This window comes from Oreochromis aureus, linkage group 20 (genome assembly GCF_013358895.1).
Source record: "Oreochromis aureus strain Israel breed Guangdong linkage group 20, ZZ_aureus, whole genome shotgun sequence".
Lineage (NCBI taxonomy): Eukaryota > Metazoa > Chordata > Actinopteri > Cichliformes > Cichlidae > Oreochromis > Oreochromis aureus.
This window is the reverse complement of record NC_052961.1, coordinates 10,382,125-10,398,572: the sequence shown is the minus strand read 5'-3', so window position 1 is coordinate 10,398,572 and position 16,448 is coordinate 10,382,125. Positions and strand designations below refer to the sequence as shown.

General features: G+C 43.2%; 2 protein-coding genes across 3 annotated transcripts in view; one reads left to right on the top strand and one right to left on the bottom strand.

Annotated features, from left to right (window-relative positions):
• Positions 1-302: 302 nt before the first annotated feature.
• On the bottom strand, positions 303-15,797 carry LOC116317202 (protein SOGA1-like). Of its 2 annotated transcripts, none has more exons than XM_039604198.1 (9): positions 15,674-15,797; positions 11,889-12,113; positions 11,078-11,236; positions 5,374-5,445; positions 4,172-5,284; positions 3,945-4,064; positions 2,156-2,205; positions 880-2,053; positions 303-698 (listed from the first exon to the last, which is right to left on the bottom strand). In XM_039604198.1, the coding sequence occupies exons 1-9, from the start codon at positions 15,752-15,754 to the stop codon at positions 543-545; spliced, it is 3,150 nt and encodes a 1,049-aa protein (XP_039460132.1). In that variant the 5' UTR covers positions 15,755-15,797; the 3' UTR covers positions 303-542. The 2 variants fall into 2 exon arrangements, with proteins under 2 accessions (XP_039460132.1, XP_031591755.1); XM_031735895.2 differs by lacking the exon at positions 15,674-15,797 and adding an exon at positions 14,259-14,979.
• LOC116317177 (oxysterol-binding protein-related protein 2-like) overlaps positions 15,702-16,448 on the top strand; it is a 28,654-nt gene continuing 27,907 nt past the window's right edge. The window contains exon 1 of the mRNA XM_039604199.1: positions 15,702-15,792. The gene's annotated coding sequence lies outside the window, so the exon portion shown is untranslated. The remainder of the gene's footprint in view (positions 15,793-16,448) is intronic.

The window sequence follows — 16,448 nt, the reverse complement described above, 5'->3', positions numbered from 1 at the left end:
GCCAGACCTGCTGCCGCTAACACACATTTTTATTTTTAAGTTATCCTTGATGAGCTCAGTTCAGTTTTTTTAATGTGTCGATTAAAGAGAGAGGAACCGAGGTTGGGTCATGGTCCTGACAGGCGAGGAAATCTTATTATCATCTTAGCAGTTTTCTTTTTTGAGCATGTGATGTAACAACCAGCAGCCCTGCCCTGAAAGAGCCGGTTACTGCAGAGGAAACCAGTTTCTGAAGCTCAAATGAAACCAGGGGGAACTCAACACACACATGATCACAATCAACTTGTTAGTTGTTTATTGAATATAACATAAAGTTATTATCTACAAAATACAGTAAAGATATTACAAAAGCAATTATAAGTAACTGAATTAAGGGTTAAGCCCATCTATGAATGAAGATGAGTGACTTTAATTGCACCAAAAGCTCTGAGTTTTCTTAAAGCTCTCCTAAACATCCCACAAAAAGCTGAATTTACATTTTCGAGCCTACAGACTAAATTTGTCTGTGGTGTCAGTGTGAAAGCTGCCGTTTCCCATCATGTTCAGCCGCAGGTGGAGTCTGCAGCTGCTCTGACCGGAGGCGAGTACCTGTGCCGCTGGAGTTTGGTCGGGTTTGATGTTTGTTTCTGCGTGGAGCGAGACGGACGAGCGAAGCAGAAGGTGAGCGTGCTGCTGGAGCTGCACTCGTAGCTCCTCTCCTGGTCAATCAGAGAGAAGAAACGTATTGACTTGGACCTGCTGGCCTTATGTTCTGTCATTAATATGTTGTTATGATGGGGCGGAGGTTGCTAATATCAAGCATGGTCTATGTTTTGTATAATGAGATGAATGTATGTGCAACGGGTGGGAGCCCTGTCTGTATTTGTAATTCCCACTTACCTCTGCTGTGACGGTGCTCAGGCCATTTTTGACACCCTGGTTCAGGCTGCTTCCCTTCTCCTCCTTCTGGGCTTTGGTGGCCTCCTCTTTCTGCTTCATGAACCTCTGGTTAACGATCCTGGTCACGCTGTCGTTCCTCTGGAGCGGGGCAGCGGGAGGCCTTGTTGGAACACGTTCCAGGTTCCTCGTGCTACTTTTAGCTTTCTGCCCTGACCCCGGCACTGGTTTGTCTGCCCGCCCGCTCACCCTACGCAGGAACTCTGTCACCAAGCCGTACCGGTTGGCTCCGGTGGACTTGGCGGGCAGCTTGGCGTTGCTCAGGGAGCCGTGGCTCTGTCCAGCACCTGCTCGGGAGCTGGTTTGTCGAGTCCACGCAAGGCCGGACTGATTTTGATGTGCCAGGTTCCACAGAGCTCGATCTCTAGAGGTAGATGCAGAGGAAGGGGAGCTCAGATTGGAGGGAGAGGGGAGAGACTGTCTTCGGTACAGTTTAGGCGAGGAGGTGGAGTGTCTGGACCTCTCCACTCGGCCTGTTATGCCCTCCAGTGAGGCAGAGATGTGGTGAGAGCGGGCAGAGGCCAGAGGGGAGTTCAGGGCTCGAGAAGGACTGCTTCTCGTGGTGCTCGACCCCTGAGTCGCATCTGTCTGCTGACCAACACTCACCATCTGTGGTTTCATGTGGGTCTGAGTACCGGAGCAGGATACATCCACCCAGCCCCGGCCTGCTAATCTTTCTCTCTTTTCCTGTGGGCTGTCTTGATGCTTCTGCCTCCAGCCTGCCGTCATTTCCTTCATGTCATCGCTCAGATTGGCAGATGAGCCCAGACAGAGCTGTGAGAAGGAGGTTGGCGGCGTGCACCAGGGAGAGGGCGCGTCCACCGATCCTCTGTCTGGGCTTTGCTTCAGCTGAGCCAGCTGGACTCTGCGGGCCGACGGGGGGCTGTAGTAGATGCGGACGGTAGACTTCTCTGGAGCAGTATGGCTTCTGTCCAAGGACATCTGCTCAAAGTCAAGATCAGGGAAGCTAAGCGGCATGATTAGATGGTCCCACGTCTTAACCGGGTCCTCTCGGTCAAGCTGGGCAGCCTCTTGGCTCAGATAGCACCAGTTCTTCCTCTGAGAGCTGCACAGAGGAAACTGCCGTCTGAGTCTTTTTCCTGTCGAGCTGCAGGTTCTGATTTTTTTGTAAAAAAACACAAAGACATCAGGTGATGTATGAGTTACAACTTCAATGAACTTATGAAAAAGATATGAAAGTTTGTGGAACAACACAGACCTGTCAGCTTCACGGTGTCGACCATATTGAAAAACACCACCAACACGACGCTGAGCCAAGAGAGAAAGAAAATATCACCAAACATTACGTCAGATACTTCAGATTTAAACTTTCAGTCCACGCTGAAATCTGTCAATAACTATCTAGTGGACTGCACAAAAATGTTTTTGTGCCCCACATATAGTGTCAACATGAGCCTGATATTTGTTGCTTAAATGGGCAGTTTACCACATTTAACAGTTCACAGACCACCACCACATTTTTTACATCTCAGCAATTTGTCATCAGAAACTAAAACCCAAGAAAAAAAATCTACAAACTTGTAGTAAGCAATTTTGTGTAGGGACTATTTCTTTTTAGTGTGTTCATCCGCCACTGCGTCACTGTACAGAACAAACAGAGCATCTGACAGGATGATTAAAAGAGACAGAAATGTGATATAGTGAAAGTTGCAATTGTCCCGCCCATTCCACCAAATAGCCAATCACCACTGGGAGACAAAAGAGCCAATCATGTTGTTTCACAGATGCATGCACAGTTGAGGTTTACACAGTTTTAACCTTGTGCTGTCAGTCAGATACACTCAATCACCCCAGTCTACTGTTCTATTGATGCTTGCATGGCTAACTGGATGTAATGGTGAACTTTACTTTTGTTGTTGGTGTTGATCGTCTGTCCACTCTCATTATTAAAGCTATATTGTCATCTAATTGCATGTGGTGTAAGAGTTAAACTTGCAAGAAAAAAAAAGCTTTTTAAACCTTTTAGGGAAAAAAAACCAGCAAAACATTTAGTATTTTTGTGCTGATTTGCCACTTTTTAACATTCCACTAATTAATATAGAGCTTTCTCCACATTTATTTAGATAACATCTAAAAACCACTGCTCACAAGAAGGGTCCTTGATATTTATGAGAAACCAGGTCATGATTTCTGCAAAGAAGTGTTGATGCTTTGTTTTGCCGCGATGTGAGCGTCAGTGCTCCAAAACTGGGCAGCTGACACACAAATATCTAAGCTGTCTCTCTTGGGTGAACTGTCACTTTAAAGCCCGTTGTCTGCAAAATCAATTATGTTTCCCTCGCATCCCCTTATTTGTTCTTGATAATTTAACACTAACAATTACGTTAGGGTTTAATAATTAATATCACGCATCTATAGTTGTTTGTTATTCTGGCACATCTGTGTTATTAACTAACCAAACCTTCAGAAACATTTGAATTTGCAGTTCGTTATCAGGACAAAGCATCATAAACTCATAACAGAGATAACTCCAGAGACATATAGGCTCCAATAAGGCTCCAATAAAGCCTAATAAAGCTGCTGGAGAGCCTGTAGAGTCTTTATTTTTTTCATCACTTCAAACTAAATGTTAAGTAAAAGAGTTAAGAGTAAAATAGGGATTACAGTCCAGTCAGTGGGTTACGAAAGAAAAAAAGCTGTTGAAATAATAAATCTGATCCTAAATCATGCTGTGCATCAAAACTGCTTTTCTTTATTGAATAACAAAGGAGATGGAAATGATCATTCAGAAGAACTTGAATGACTGCAGAGAATCATTTGAGCGTTTTCGTGCTGTATGTTTGAAAATGCCTGTCCTGTTTGGCTGCAGCCCCCTACAAGAGATTAGCCTAAATACTCTGGCATGAGTGTTTTCATGATGCCCGCTGAACCGACTGTCAGGCGGACACGAGGCCAGGGAGACAGATCATCGGCAGGACTTCCCGCTGTATCACGCAGCCTCACACACAGCGGGGCACACATGCCTGAGGCGTAAACACCATCCTTACCTCAGCTGGCTTGCCCGGCGTGGCCTTGGCCTCACTGTCACATTCAATCCGCTCATCCTGAAGCTCTGCAGCGAGGTCTTGCAACAATCCTTTCAGCACTGACATTGCTTTCTCTCTATCCTGAATAAAAAAGCCCAAATATATTTGAATATTCGACAGCTTTGCGTGTTTTTTTAAGTGTTATAATGAGCACGAGCAGAGTTTATTCACACCATCTGTCACTGTACCTGTTTTCCTTCCATGTCAGGTCCTTTGACTTGACACCACTGATGGAGGATCCAAAGAATCTGCAATGAAAGCTGCGTTTTTGGATCCCTGCACTTCTCACCGAGACCCCGTTGAACAGAAGGTGCTTTCCTCAATTGTTTTTCTGTCTTCTTCGGCTCTCCACACTCCTGCTTACTCTCTGACTCCACGTCAGGATTTCCACATAGGAAAGGAAAACTGTAGGAGTCCCACACCTCCTTCTTAACTGAGTTTAACTGTGTATCTTTGGCTGTTAGAAGCATCTCTACGCGCCCGATGAAAGCCAACAGCATCGCCTCTAAAAGTTCCAAAGCCTCATTCAGAGAAATCTTCTGTGCCTTTCCGTTACAGTCTACTGGCGAGGCGAACGTGCGCGAGGGAGACGAGCTGTGGCCATTTTTGGGTGATGTAATCAGGAGCTGTATGGCTGAACTCAAAATGCAGGCATGGTCTCTGAGAGCAAGCAGAGCTTCATAGTCCTTCAAAGTCATCTCTTGGAGTTTTTTGTTGTCAACACTCTCTTGAGTGTCTAAGGGATCCCACTCGCCTCCCACAGGACCCTCTCGAGTGATCATCCTTTCAGTCTCCTCATCGCCTTTTCTTTTCTCGGACCCTTCATCCTGACCCCGCTCGTACATCACGGGTCCCTTTTTTATGCTTTTCTCCTTTCCATCGGTGTCCTTCATCGCAACACTCGCTGTCATATTTCCCTCTGAAACATCCCGATTCTCTTCATCCTGCTCTTCCCCTCCTCCTCCTCCTCCTCCACCTCCAATTTTCTCCCTGAGGTCGCTCATTTCTGCTCGCAGACCACGGTTCTCCACCTCCAGTTCAACGATGCGCCGGCTCAGAAGTGTGGCCTCCTCTTCCACCAGTTTAAGATGAACTTTGACCTCCGCCTCCCTGGCGTGGGCGTAGCTTTGCTTGCCTTCAGGTGATTGGGCGGCGTCCACGTCACCGTAGGCTGAGCGGTATTTGGCCAGCTCCTCGCGCATCACCTCACTCTCTGATACCAATTTGGTGAGCTTCTTGCACATGAGAGCTAATTCCTCTTTGGCAAAGTGGAGTTGGCACTTGAGATCGGCGCTGTCATCCTTTTGGCAAATCAAACAGCAGTGACGACAGTCATGATGACATGAAATAACTCACGGATGCAGCCATGTTTAGAAACAAATATACAAACCTCAATCTGCTGAGAGAGCCTCTTCTCTGCCCTGCTGGCCGTCGATCTGATGCTTTTCCTCTTCAAAGAGCTCTAAGGAATAAAAATAAGAGTTTGATCACACACACAAGACAAACAGTGATAGTTTACTAGGTTAAGATTTTCTGGAGCGAACTTCTTTGTATTTATCCCAAAAAGTCGATTCTGTTCATCTGGACGTAGCTTTTTAGTGGGAGAAATGTTTCGTCCCTCATCCAAGTGACTTCTTCAGTCTGCGAAACTAAATTTCCTTACCTGGATGATTGAGCACGCATCGAGACGTCTTTGTGTTTATGTTTGTTTCTTTCTTTTGGTTTTTCTTTTTAACCACAACTGTGTGAAATTAAATAAAGATATTAATGAAAAAACCTTTTTCTACATTACATTTTTATTCTAAATCTGTGATATAAATGATGAAACTGATGATGCATAGAGATATTAGTTAGAAACCTGATGGGGACTTCTGCTCATTTCCAGTACCATATTTTTGTCCTTTACTCAAAGAGTAGCTTTGCTTGATTTATAATTCATCTAACTCTATTAAATAAGAACTTAAACTACAGACTAAGACCATAAACTCATCAAGAAAGTTATCCAAAGAATCTTTTTAAAAAAATTGTTTTTAGATATTTCTATATAAACAGTCTTATTAAAACCAGGGGAGTCACCTCCTGCTGGACATGAGAAAGAATGCAGGCCAACTTTCCTCTTGACTGACTTGAACAGCAGGTTAGTGGGGGTTGCAATAACTTCATTCAGTAACTTGAAGTAACAGTGTAACGGTGTTTCGCATGTCTCTCACATCATTTTTGGCCCCCTCTTCTTTACAAAGTCGCTTCAGTTCTTTGAGGTTTGCGGGGATTCACTTTTGCACAGCTCCGTTAACGTTCAACAGCATTTCAGTCATGTTGAGGTCTGGACTTTGACTTGGCCATTGTAACCTTGATTCTTTTCTTTTTCAGTCAGTCTGTTGTAGATGTGCTTCTGTGTTTTAGCTGTCTGACAGGTGGCCTCATGTTTGAGGAGTTCATGGTCTTCTGACACATACTAAAAGATGTGAACATATTTCCCCAGTGCTTGCCTCTCTTCATTGGCTCCCTGTTCACTTCAGAATTAATTTTAAAATTTTATTGTTGACTTACAAAGCCCTGAATGGACAGGCTCCCGGGTATTTATCTGACCTCTTGCTGCCTTATGCCCCCTTTAGATCTCTTAGATCAAGTGATCTTTTGCTTTTAGCCATACCAAGGTCGAGGCTGGTTCATAGAGGCGATCGAGCATTTGCAGTCATACCTTGCAGCCTAAGGTATGGAATAATTTACCCCTACACATCAGACAAGCTCCTACTGTCAATCTTTTTAAATCTTATTTTAAAACACATTTGTATTTACTGGCTTTTAATACAGCATGAGAGTTATTTGTTAATTCATATTTGATGTTTGCTATCAATATTATTAGTTATTTTACTAGGTATTTTGTATTCTTGTACAGCACTTTGGTCAACGTTCCTGTTGTAATTAAATGTGCTATATACATAAATAAACTATAAACTATAAACTATAGACAGTTCACAGATCTAGTGACTGCAGAACAAGTTCACGTCATCGCTCCTCACCACTGTGCTGACAGCTGGTATGAGGTTTTTGTGCTGATCTGTTGTTTTTGGCCGTGAAGTATGACCAAACATCTCCAAACTGGTCTCATTTGTCCAAAGGACATTGTTGCAGAAGTCTAAGCCATGCTGCTGTGTCCTTTTTACAAAGAAGATGATTTTTCCCAGCAACTCTCGGCCTTTTTCTGATTTTACTGTTACGAACTTGAACATTTGACATACCAACTGAGGTTCGTAGAGTCTGAGATGCAGGTTCTAGGTTTTTTGTAGTTTCATGAACGTTGCTTAGTCTGACCTTGGATGTCCCAGCAAATTCCCTCCAACTGCACAGCAAATTGGCGGAAATTTGCCTACAATACTGTGGCATTTTGTTAACATACCTGAACGGTCCAGAACAGCAAACTATCAAAACCTTTGTTTTTATAGCATGCTGATGATCAATCAATCACTTACATTTGATTAACAGTACCTGGCTGCTACTGTCCCTCTTAATTCCTATAGAACCAGTAAGGCTGTACTTAGTTTCTTGCTCTTTACATCACTGAAAACAAGGAAAAGACAAATCTGAAGTTTAATTTAAAAATATAAAGGCAGGTAAAGGAATAGTTCAACATTTGTTTCTGATGATTACATAAGAAAATTTATAACACACTAAAATTTGTTCAGTGAGAGGGTATAGCATGTTTAAAGATTCTAAATTTACATGATGTTTGTGTAACATGAGTTTATGAGCTGGACACCACGACTTCCTGGAGCCTTGCTAACCGCAACACGTTCATTCTTCTGTTATTTTCTGTGTAAATTAAACAAATTAGATATAAAATGCTAATTAATAAGCTTTAAAAATGTTGTAGAAGGATTTTCAAACCTCTGCAGGCATGAAAGTCGTGCTGATCTTCTCAGCAAGAAAGCGAATAAGCATATTTCCCAAAATGTTTAGCTAATCCTTTAAGTAAATATTCATCATGCTCTTGCACTACTTCTCAGAGATGCCTAAAAGGCGCTAAATGTGACATTTTCTCCCCTCCGAGTCCTTCCCGTCTCTACTTGAGTCAGTTTGTAGGTCTGAGTATGACAGGAATGTAAGCTTCTGTCAGGCAGCATTGTCTTCCTCTTAAACACTCAACAGGATTTCACTGTGTTAATAATAGTCAGGCTAGAAGGAGCAAAAACAGAGAGGGAGTTACACTTTTTGAATTCAAGACTGGTGGGCCTGGAGGCTCGATAGATTTGGGTTACTGTGACCGGAAATTTGTTGTTCCTAATAAGTAAAGATGGAATTAAATGGTAATATTTCTTTAACTGTAAAATTATTGTCTTTGTTTCAGCTTTTCTCCTCTTACTACAAGTCTATGCTCAGCTTGTGCAGCTACACATTTACGTTTCACTCAAAGAGCCTCACAAACATCGAGCAGCAGCAGCGGCAGCAGAGTGAAATTCTGGCATACTCACCCTCCTTCACAATCTATCCACGCTGTGTTTTTTTTGCTGGTTAGATTAGGTAATCTAAGTGGATTTCCCTGTTGGGATCAAAGGGACTAGCAGCTGTCTCAGATGAGTGGAGCAGACTGAGCTCGTGCCAAAGCACCGAATCCTGGATTAAACCGCACACGTGTCACCGGAGTGCACACTGGTGCTCAAAGCAGGCAGAAGAAAAGGTGGATGGGGTGTGGAGGCTGAAGTTTGATCAAAGCGTGCTGAGTGATGGCTGTAGGTCAGTGTGCCTGTGCACCAACCAACACCCTCCTTTCTGGATGCCCTAATGCACACTCATTCAGATTTATCCAAGCTTAATAAGAGCAGTAAGAAAAAGAAAGTGAGTCTATTTTTGTAATCTCTCTACTTTTTTTTCCTGCCCTGTCAGCCGACGATGTCAGCTGTGCCTGGAGTTCAGCATACCAGGCTGCTTCGCCCATCCCCGGCACCAGGCAGCTGCCGGCCGAGCCCTCCGCTCATATAAGTGATCTGCACCGGGATCGTGTGTCACCTGACATCAGGGTGACAGAGGGATGAGGGGGACAGCTGTCTGGATGGGTGCAGCTGTGCAGGGTAATGGAGAGGAGGATGCCTGACCCGAGTGATGAAAGTTTATGTTTCTCTCAAGGTTGACCTAAATACACACATCCCTTAAAGACACGCATTGAGGCATATGAAGAACCCCCTTTTGAGATTATCAGCAGCTCTTGAGAGATTTTAAAGAGTTTTTTTTATTATTATTATTTAATCTATTCAATTAGATTTGTCGTGTCTGATTGGCAGATCTATGCACTCGTTTCATTCTCATTTTCAGCTCCAGGTCACAATAATTTAGTTAACAGTCCAGTCTGTCCCAAGGTCAGTAATGAAACCATAAACAAGAGCTGTTTGTTACTATGTACCTCACCTAAGGCTGAAAATTCCCTCCACACCATCCATGAATTAAGGATCCAGTGTGAAAATTCAAAGCTTTTAGAGAGGATCATGTTTTCTTTTCTTTTTTTCTGTCATATATGCTGTTACAATGTAACAGTATGAAACCAAGCATTTGGTTTCAAGAGATCTCTTTCTATTTTTAGCTCTGTATGATGTCACTCAGAATGGATATCCTTAATATGGTCTCATTCACCCAGCCCCACCCACCAACTGTTCAAACCTTATGTTTTTGAGGGGCAGCCAATCAGAAGAAAGTTGTCTTATAAGGGGAGGAGCAGATAGAGACCGAGTATGAACTGAGAGGCCCAGAATAAGATAATCATCATGTTAAACTTTATCAGCGTGCCTTCTGGCATCAAATTCTGCACCGTGAACCTCAAACATCTGGTTGCAGTTGCAGCAGTCTAAGATGATCTCCTTCTTCCCATCCACCTCCGCTACGGCTTCCTGGGGGACACCAAGGTGTTCCCAATCCAGCCGAGAGATAATCTCTGCAGCCTTATCCTTCGTATACCCTGAGGCTTTCTTTCAGTACCACCTCACCAATTACGCACCCTGGTTGGAGGTCCAAACCACCTCAGCTGGCTCTTTTTGGTGCAGATCTACTCTGAGGCCTGAATGGCTAAGCTCCTCCCTCTAGATTGATACATTTATTTGTCCACGTAGGGAAACTGGATTGTAGCAGAAATCACGTGACATTTTCATGCACACAGACACTTTCACTGCACCTTAGGATGTTTTTCTCAGACCAAAAGGTCTGTTGCCAATATTTAGAAATGTAATGCATTCAGGAATAAAACCCTATTTTTTGTGAACAGAGGAGAGCAATAGCTCCCTGCAAATATAAATAGTTTAAAAGAGGAGGTAAGTGGAAGGCTCTCGTCATGTACAATAAGGCAGACTCAGCATTTCAGTTCCCAGCAGTTTACTGGTTGTTGTTACTGCCTTTCTACCAGAGTTTTTCTGTGTCTTGGAAATATTTCTAAACCAACAAATTGTGTAAAGGAGTTGGTCCCCCCCAAACCCTGAGGGAAGCTCGTGGTCTGCTCATTTTCTCTGAAAGTAAAGTTCCTGCTCTGACCTGCAGTGTTCTGCTGCCAAGAAAATCAACAATCCAAAAAAACCAAACAAGACAGAAGGGAAAATTCTGCTTCCAGCAGTTTTTCTGCTGTCAAATGCTGTCAAACGAAAAGTTCACCAAAAAAATAAATACATAAAAATTCAGCTTCAGTCTTTGGTTTTCCTAGAAGAGTATGTAATAAGTATGTCTACCAACTCTCTAGGGGGTTAGAAGACAAAGTGCAGGGGGGTCTGTAAGACGCTGTAATGATACGTGACTCTTCACCAGATGTCATTTCATGACCATGTAAGAGTGACTGGTCTAAAACCTCTGGGGCCTGAAGGTTTAAGGGACCAGGAACACTTATGGATGCTTTCCAAATATTTGGCATCATGTGACTGTTAAAAGAAGATCTAAAAGGGTGAGTAAAAAGTGGTGCTAGCTGTTTCGAATACTTCCACAGACATTGTCCAGGCCAGGACTTTTCCAAGGTGACAGTCTCTAAAAAACTGCAGGACTTTTGTCTTTTGAGGACTCCTTCAAACATTCTTCATTCAATTTTTTTTTTTTTTACCAAAGGGTCTTTAATGTAAAATGCTCACCTCTCTGGTTTTATCCAGCTCAGTCTGTAAGACCTGCTTGGCCACTTCCAGTTCCTGAATCTTTTCACGCAGCACCTCGTTTTCCCACTCCAAGTGGGAGTTCTTCTTCTGCACCGCCTCTAGCTCGTTGTACAGGCGGAGTGACACACTCTTTGCAACCTGCAGGTGAAGCACAAAGCAGGTTAAGACAGTAAAAGTGCTGCAAATAAAGTTTTTTTTTTGGATTGCTTGTTTATTTGTTTTCTCGTGAGTGTTATTTTCTGAGTGAGTGAGTCTTTAGAGCAGTTGGTTTGGTTAAAGCTGAGAAACTTTTACAAGAAAATTCTTGTGACGGGAACTGAGCCATGAGTCGATGGAGGGGGCGAAGGAGGGTGAGGCTGTAAGGAATCCAACAGTGCGCACACACACTGGCCTGGTTGACAGAAACAGAATCTGGTTGCCTCAGTTCAACAACGGTGATTCTGCTTACGATCACTCTGCTTTTATCGTTCAGTCCTCACGCAGAACAGCCGACCACACGCTGTAATTATGCTACAGAAATATAAACAGGATGCATGATGAAAACTTTTCAGTCTAATGACATTCTTGTGGTGCAGATGAACAGCAGGGAGTACTTTACAGCCATGACTCAGGGTTAAAGCCTGTATGAACAAGACGATCAGCGTTTAGTGCACCGCGATGAAAGTAGGTTTGTGGTTCTGCAGTAAAAGTTCACTTTGATGTTTTAGGTGAGTCGGTTTTCAGAGAAGGAGCTTAATTACAGCCTGTTGGTAGTGAGAGTTTGTGCAAAAAGACCACCCGACTTTCTGACCTTGATGTCGTGCTCCAGGCTCCGGACCAGCTCCCCGTCCACCTGTCCGGTCTGAGCCACTCGGATGCTGCGGCGCTCGGCCTTGCGGAGGCGGTACTGCAGGATGCGACACGTCTTGTTGGCCTGCTCCAACTGCAGCCGCAGCTCCTGCAGCTGGTAAATCTCCTCCTCCTGGAACATGTCGCGCATTTCCAGCATCTCACAGCGCAGCTCCTCCACCTCGTCCTGGGACAGACGACACAGAAATATTTAAACCATGAGTCAAGGCATTTTCTCCTTCCTTTCTTCCCCCTTTCCCTTCTTAATTCATCCAGTCCTTTCCTTCTTCCTTGGCTCCTTCCTCCAACTTCTTCTCTTCCCTCCATCCTTCCTAACTCCCTTTGTTCCTTGTCTTTTGATTCTGCTTTCTTTCCTTACCCTTTTTTATTTACCTTCTCCTTTTTGTGGTACCCTTTTTTCTTCCTTCCTGCCCTACTTCCTTCTATCATTCCTTCCCTCCTTTCTTCCTTTGTTGATTTTTCCTTTCTTATCTATTCCATCCTTCCCTCTTCCATCACTTGTTCCTTTCTTCCCTCCTTTCCACTCTCTTTTCTTCCTTCCTTTCTTACTTTTTCTTTCCTCCCTCTTCTCTTGCTTCATCTTTCTCCCTTGAGTATTCCTTCCTTCCTTCCTTAACCCTTCCCTCATCCCGTCACTCCTACAGTACACCATGCTGAGATGAGCCAAGTTTTAGTTGTTTGGAAATCACCTCGTTAGTGGAAAAATACTATTTTATGTCTGCCAAATTGTTTCATCTTTAGCACAGATTTTTCATAGAATCAACTAAATAATTTGGAACAAATGATGTGCTTGAGTGACAAGCTGCTAGTAACAAAGTGCCTAAATATACAGTTTAAAACAGGTTCTTTGCTATGTGGTCTGTAGACACAATACCGTTTCATCTTTTGAGTTAGGCATGTTTTTCTTGCTTGATCGATTCATAGGTTTGTGTTTAGTAGGTTAACATACAAAAATTAATTAATAAATTTTAAAAAATCCTCTGAAAATACTCAGGTACAAGAACTGGAGTCAAATTGACAGGAAAAAAGCCGCCAATGTCCAAAGAAAAACGTTACATGAAGGTCTGGCTACTTAGAGGCAAAATATAAATAAATGAGGCTCAAGACTTTTGCACAAAACTGTAAATATCAGAAAGTTATATTTTCCAATTTTTCCTGTTAACTTAAATCCAGGTGTTATGGTGGCATTAGAGACTCATGAAAACAACTAAGTGAAACATGGATTCACTCTTCACTCAGCTGGGATGCTACTCTGCTACATGTGCTGCAAGCAATGCTTCGAGTGTTATAAACAATAACATCTTATCTACTGGACAAACTACGGGTTGATGCCATGTATAAATTACTCAGAAAATCTTTTTGTAAATATATTCTTAAAAAAACAAAACATATCAGCTAATATTAAACCAACTAACTGATTTATGACTTAAGCTCTAACTGTTATATTTTCCAATTTGATGCCTAAATGTCCTTTTTCTGCTTTGTACATACCCTTCAAAGTGTCTGATTCCTTTACTGAGCACAGTTAGAAACTGCACTTACAAGGTGAAGTTATGTCACAGAAGTGAGCATCTAGGGCAGAAAGAGGGATTTGGGGCTATTTTTTGTACATTTTGTTTCCAGCACATTCTAAGTCATGAAACGTTTTCTCAGAAAGCTTGACTCACACTCAGAAAGTCTGAATATCTTGACATCAGCAGCTTCAATTATGACCTTTCTTTATCAAGGTACAACTCTGAATAAGTGGATCATCCCTTTAAAGGTGAACATGGAAAATAAAACATTACCACTGGGCTTGTAGATGGACTTGCTCAGCACTACTCCACTAAAAAAAACTCTGCAACCACCAATTTATAATCAAACCCCAGTTTCCAGACATATTCCTGCAAACTGGTGACCTGCTGCATCAAGTTACAGAGTAATTTCCTCAGTTGGACCAATAAAATGCCCTTGCAGTCAGGAGTTACTCATCTAATCACCAGCTCAGTCAGCAGTTACTCAGCTACTGTAAAAATCTGAGTAAGTGTGGGTTTGTTCCATAATTTATTTAGGTCAGTAGTGAGTTTTGACTCTTCTATTAGAGCCACTTGCCCTGCGCTCACTAAAGAAGACTGGCCTGATCTAAACATTTGCAGAAAGTCGGCTGTTGAGCTGAGGGTCCTCCCACAGAAACTCGCAGGCTCTCATAAAGAAGCAAAACCTACATGCACGGAGTTTATGCAGAAAGGTAGATGCTGCATTTCGTGAAAACCAAATTGAATTCGCTAATTGCATTAAGCTAATTTAATTAATCAAATTAGATCAAACTTACTTTCAAATACTCGTTCTCTGATCTCAGATCTTCCACTTCCCTGACGAGGTCTTCGGTTGTTTCCCCCATCATAAGATTCATAAACGCCCCCGAGGAGTTGAACAAACTGAAGCCCCCTGCGGCAGCCTCCGCTTGGAGAGCGCAGATATCTCTCGCCGCTATTGCGCACGGTTTGCCGTCGCCTGCGCCCTCGCTATCCGGGGTCACGTAAGATTTGCCGTCTATCCAGCTTAAGTCAGAGTCGTGCTTGTTACCGTCCGACGGGCAGTCAGAGATTTCCGAGCTGCTGTCCGAGGAGGACAGTTTCCCCGACAGGCAGCCGGAGTCTTTGCTCAAATCCTCTGAAGTGTTGCTGGCGTCGGAGAGTTTCCTCTGTGCGCCGGGGCTCCTCTGGCACTCGGCGCTGACACCTGATGACACTTTCCCTGCTCTCTTTCCCTGCGGTCCCGCAGTTTTCACCTCCTTCACAGGGTCGCACTGACCCGTGAATTGTGCCTCCTTTGAATAGGAGCCATCATTGGAGGATGGATCCTTCTTCTCCTGGTGCGCCCTGGCTTGTTTCTGGCTGCGGAGTGCAGTCTTCAGGCTTTTATCGCCGTCTTTGTTCGTCATTTTCTCTTTAGATTTTAAGTAGAAAATCCAAGATGATCATTACAGTTTTAAACTAGTGTTAAAATATCACAATTCACAGCTCACAGACTCGCAAGACCCGACTAGCTGCTCTGCATCCTCAGCACTGAAACTTTGCCAAAGCGCACTCACAGAAGAAGTCACAGTGTCACGTTACCGCAGCTTAGAACGGACTTCCGGTCGTTTTCTCTACTTTTTTCTTTTTTTCTCTATTTATCTTGGTCAGAGTACATATTATGTTTATTCTACACACTCTCTCCCAGAACATTCAACTGTGTCTACAAACCAGCATGAATTTGAAAACAAATCCGATATTAAAAATATTGTCTAGGCCTAGGATTATAAATTATTAAGTTTATTTTGTAAATTTCCATACAAAATATAACATTTTAAGTGTTTGTTACCTCTTGTTTTCATATTTCTATCATACTGTCATCATCCCATACGCCTAATGTAGAAAGGCAGTTTGGAGGCTTTTATTTTGACGGTTTTCCGGTCTCGCTGTGATTCTTAAAGCACTTGTTGCAGGCTGCTGAGTTTGCATCTTTTGCTGTGAAGTACAGCCAGACTTTTGACCTCTTTGCCTTGGGCATTTTTAATCTGGAGCTCTGCTCTAAAAGAACGTAGGTACCTGGACCCGCCTACTATCCTCAGAAACGTAAAATGATTGCCATAATGGCACCGGATACCGGTACCCATCCCTAGTCATCGTGGCCTGCCCCACTGAATTACAAAGTCTACCCGCAGTGTTTCTATATGTAACTTGTTTGTTTACCGCCACTCACTGCACTATGCTTCCTCTTCCAGAGTCGGATCTGCAGGATGTGGAACGACACAGTTCGGAAGCAGACAGAATCTTCTTTCATGGCGGGAGATATCAACAGCACCCCGACACTCAACCGTGGTGAGACCTCCCTCTCTATATTTCTCCCCCCATTAAATTATACTCGCTGAAATTCTCAGACACACGTGACGCACGCACAGATTTACAGCATTTAACACTAGAATTACTGAGCCTTTTTTTTCCTGGTGCAAGTCCCTACCACTACATTTACTAGCCCTGCGCAAATTTAAATTTGCGTAAATTCCCTGAACCTAACACCTCCTAGCACCCCGCTGAGATTTTCACAGGCCTTCAGCGCCATTGTTCTCCTGCTTTTGTTGTGCAAACACACCCTCCCCCAAACCCCAACCAGGAGAGATTCAGGTCTTTCCTTACCTGCAGCATACAATACACCATGGTATGTGCAATATTTCTCATATGCAATATTAGTTCTTGTCAATCCCTGTCACTACATTGCATGCCTGTTCATAAACATATATACACAAAGTTGTACATATATTTATATAGCCTCACCTTACATAATATGCATAGTCTAGTTACACACACACACACATATTTTTCAATACACGTGTCCATATTTATGTTTCCAGATTGTTTGTATAGTGCACTTTCTATACTGTGCTCTTTGTACAGTTTTTATTTTTGCTGCTTATTTCTTGCATTTTCCACTTGTGGGACTAATAAATGCAGATTTGTTGTGTGTGTGTGTGTGTGTG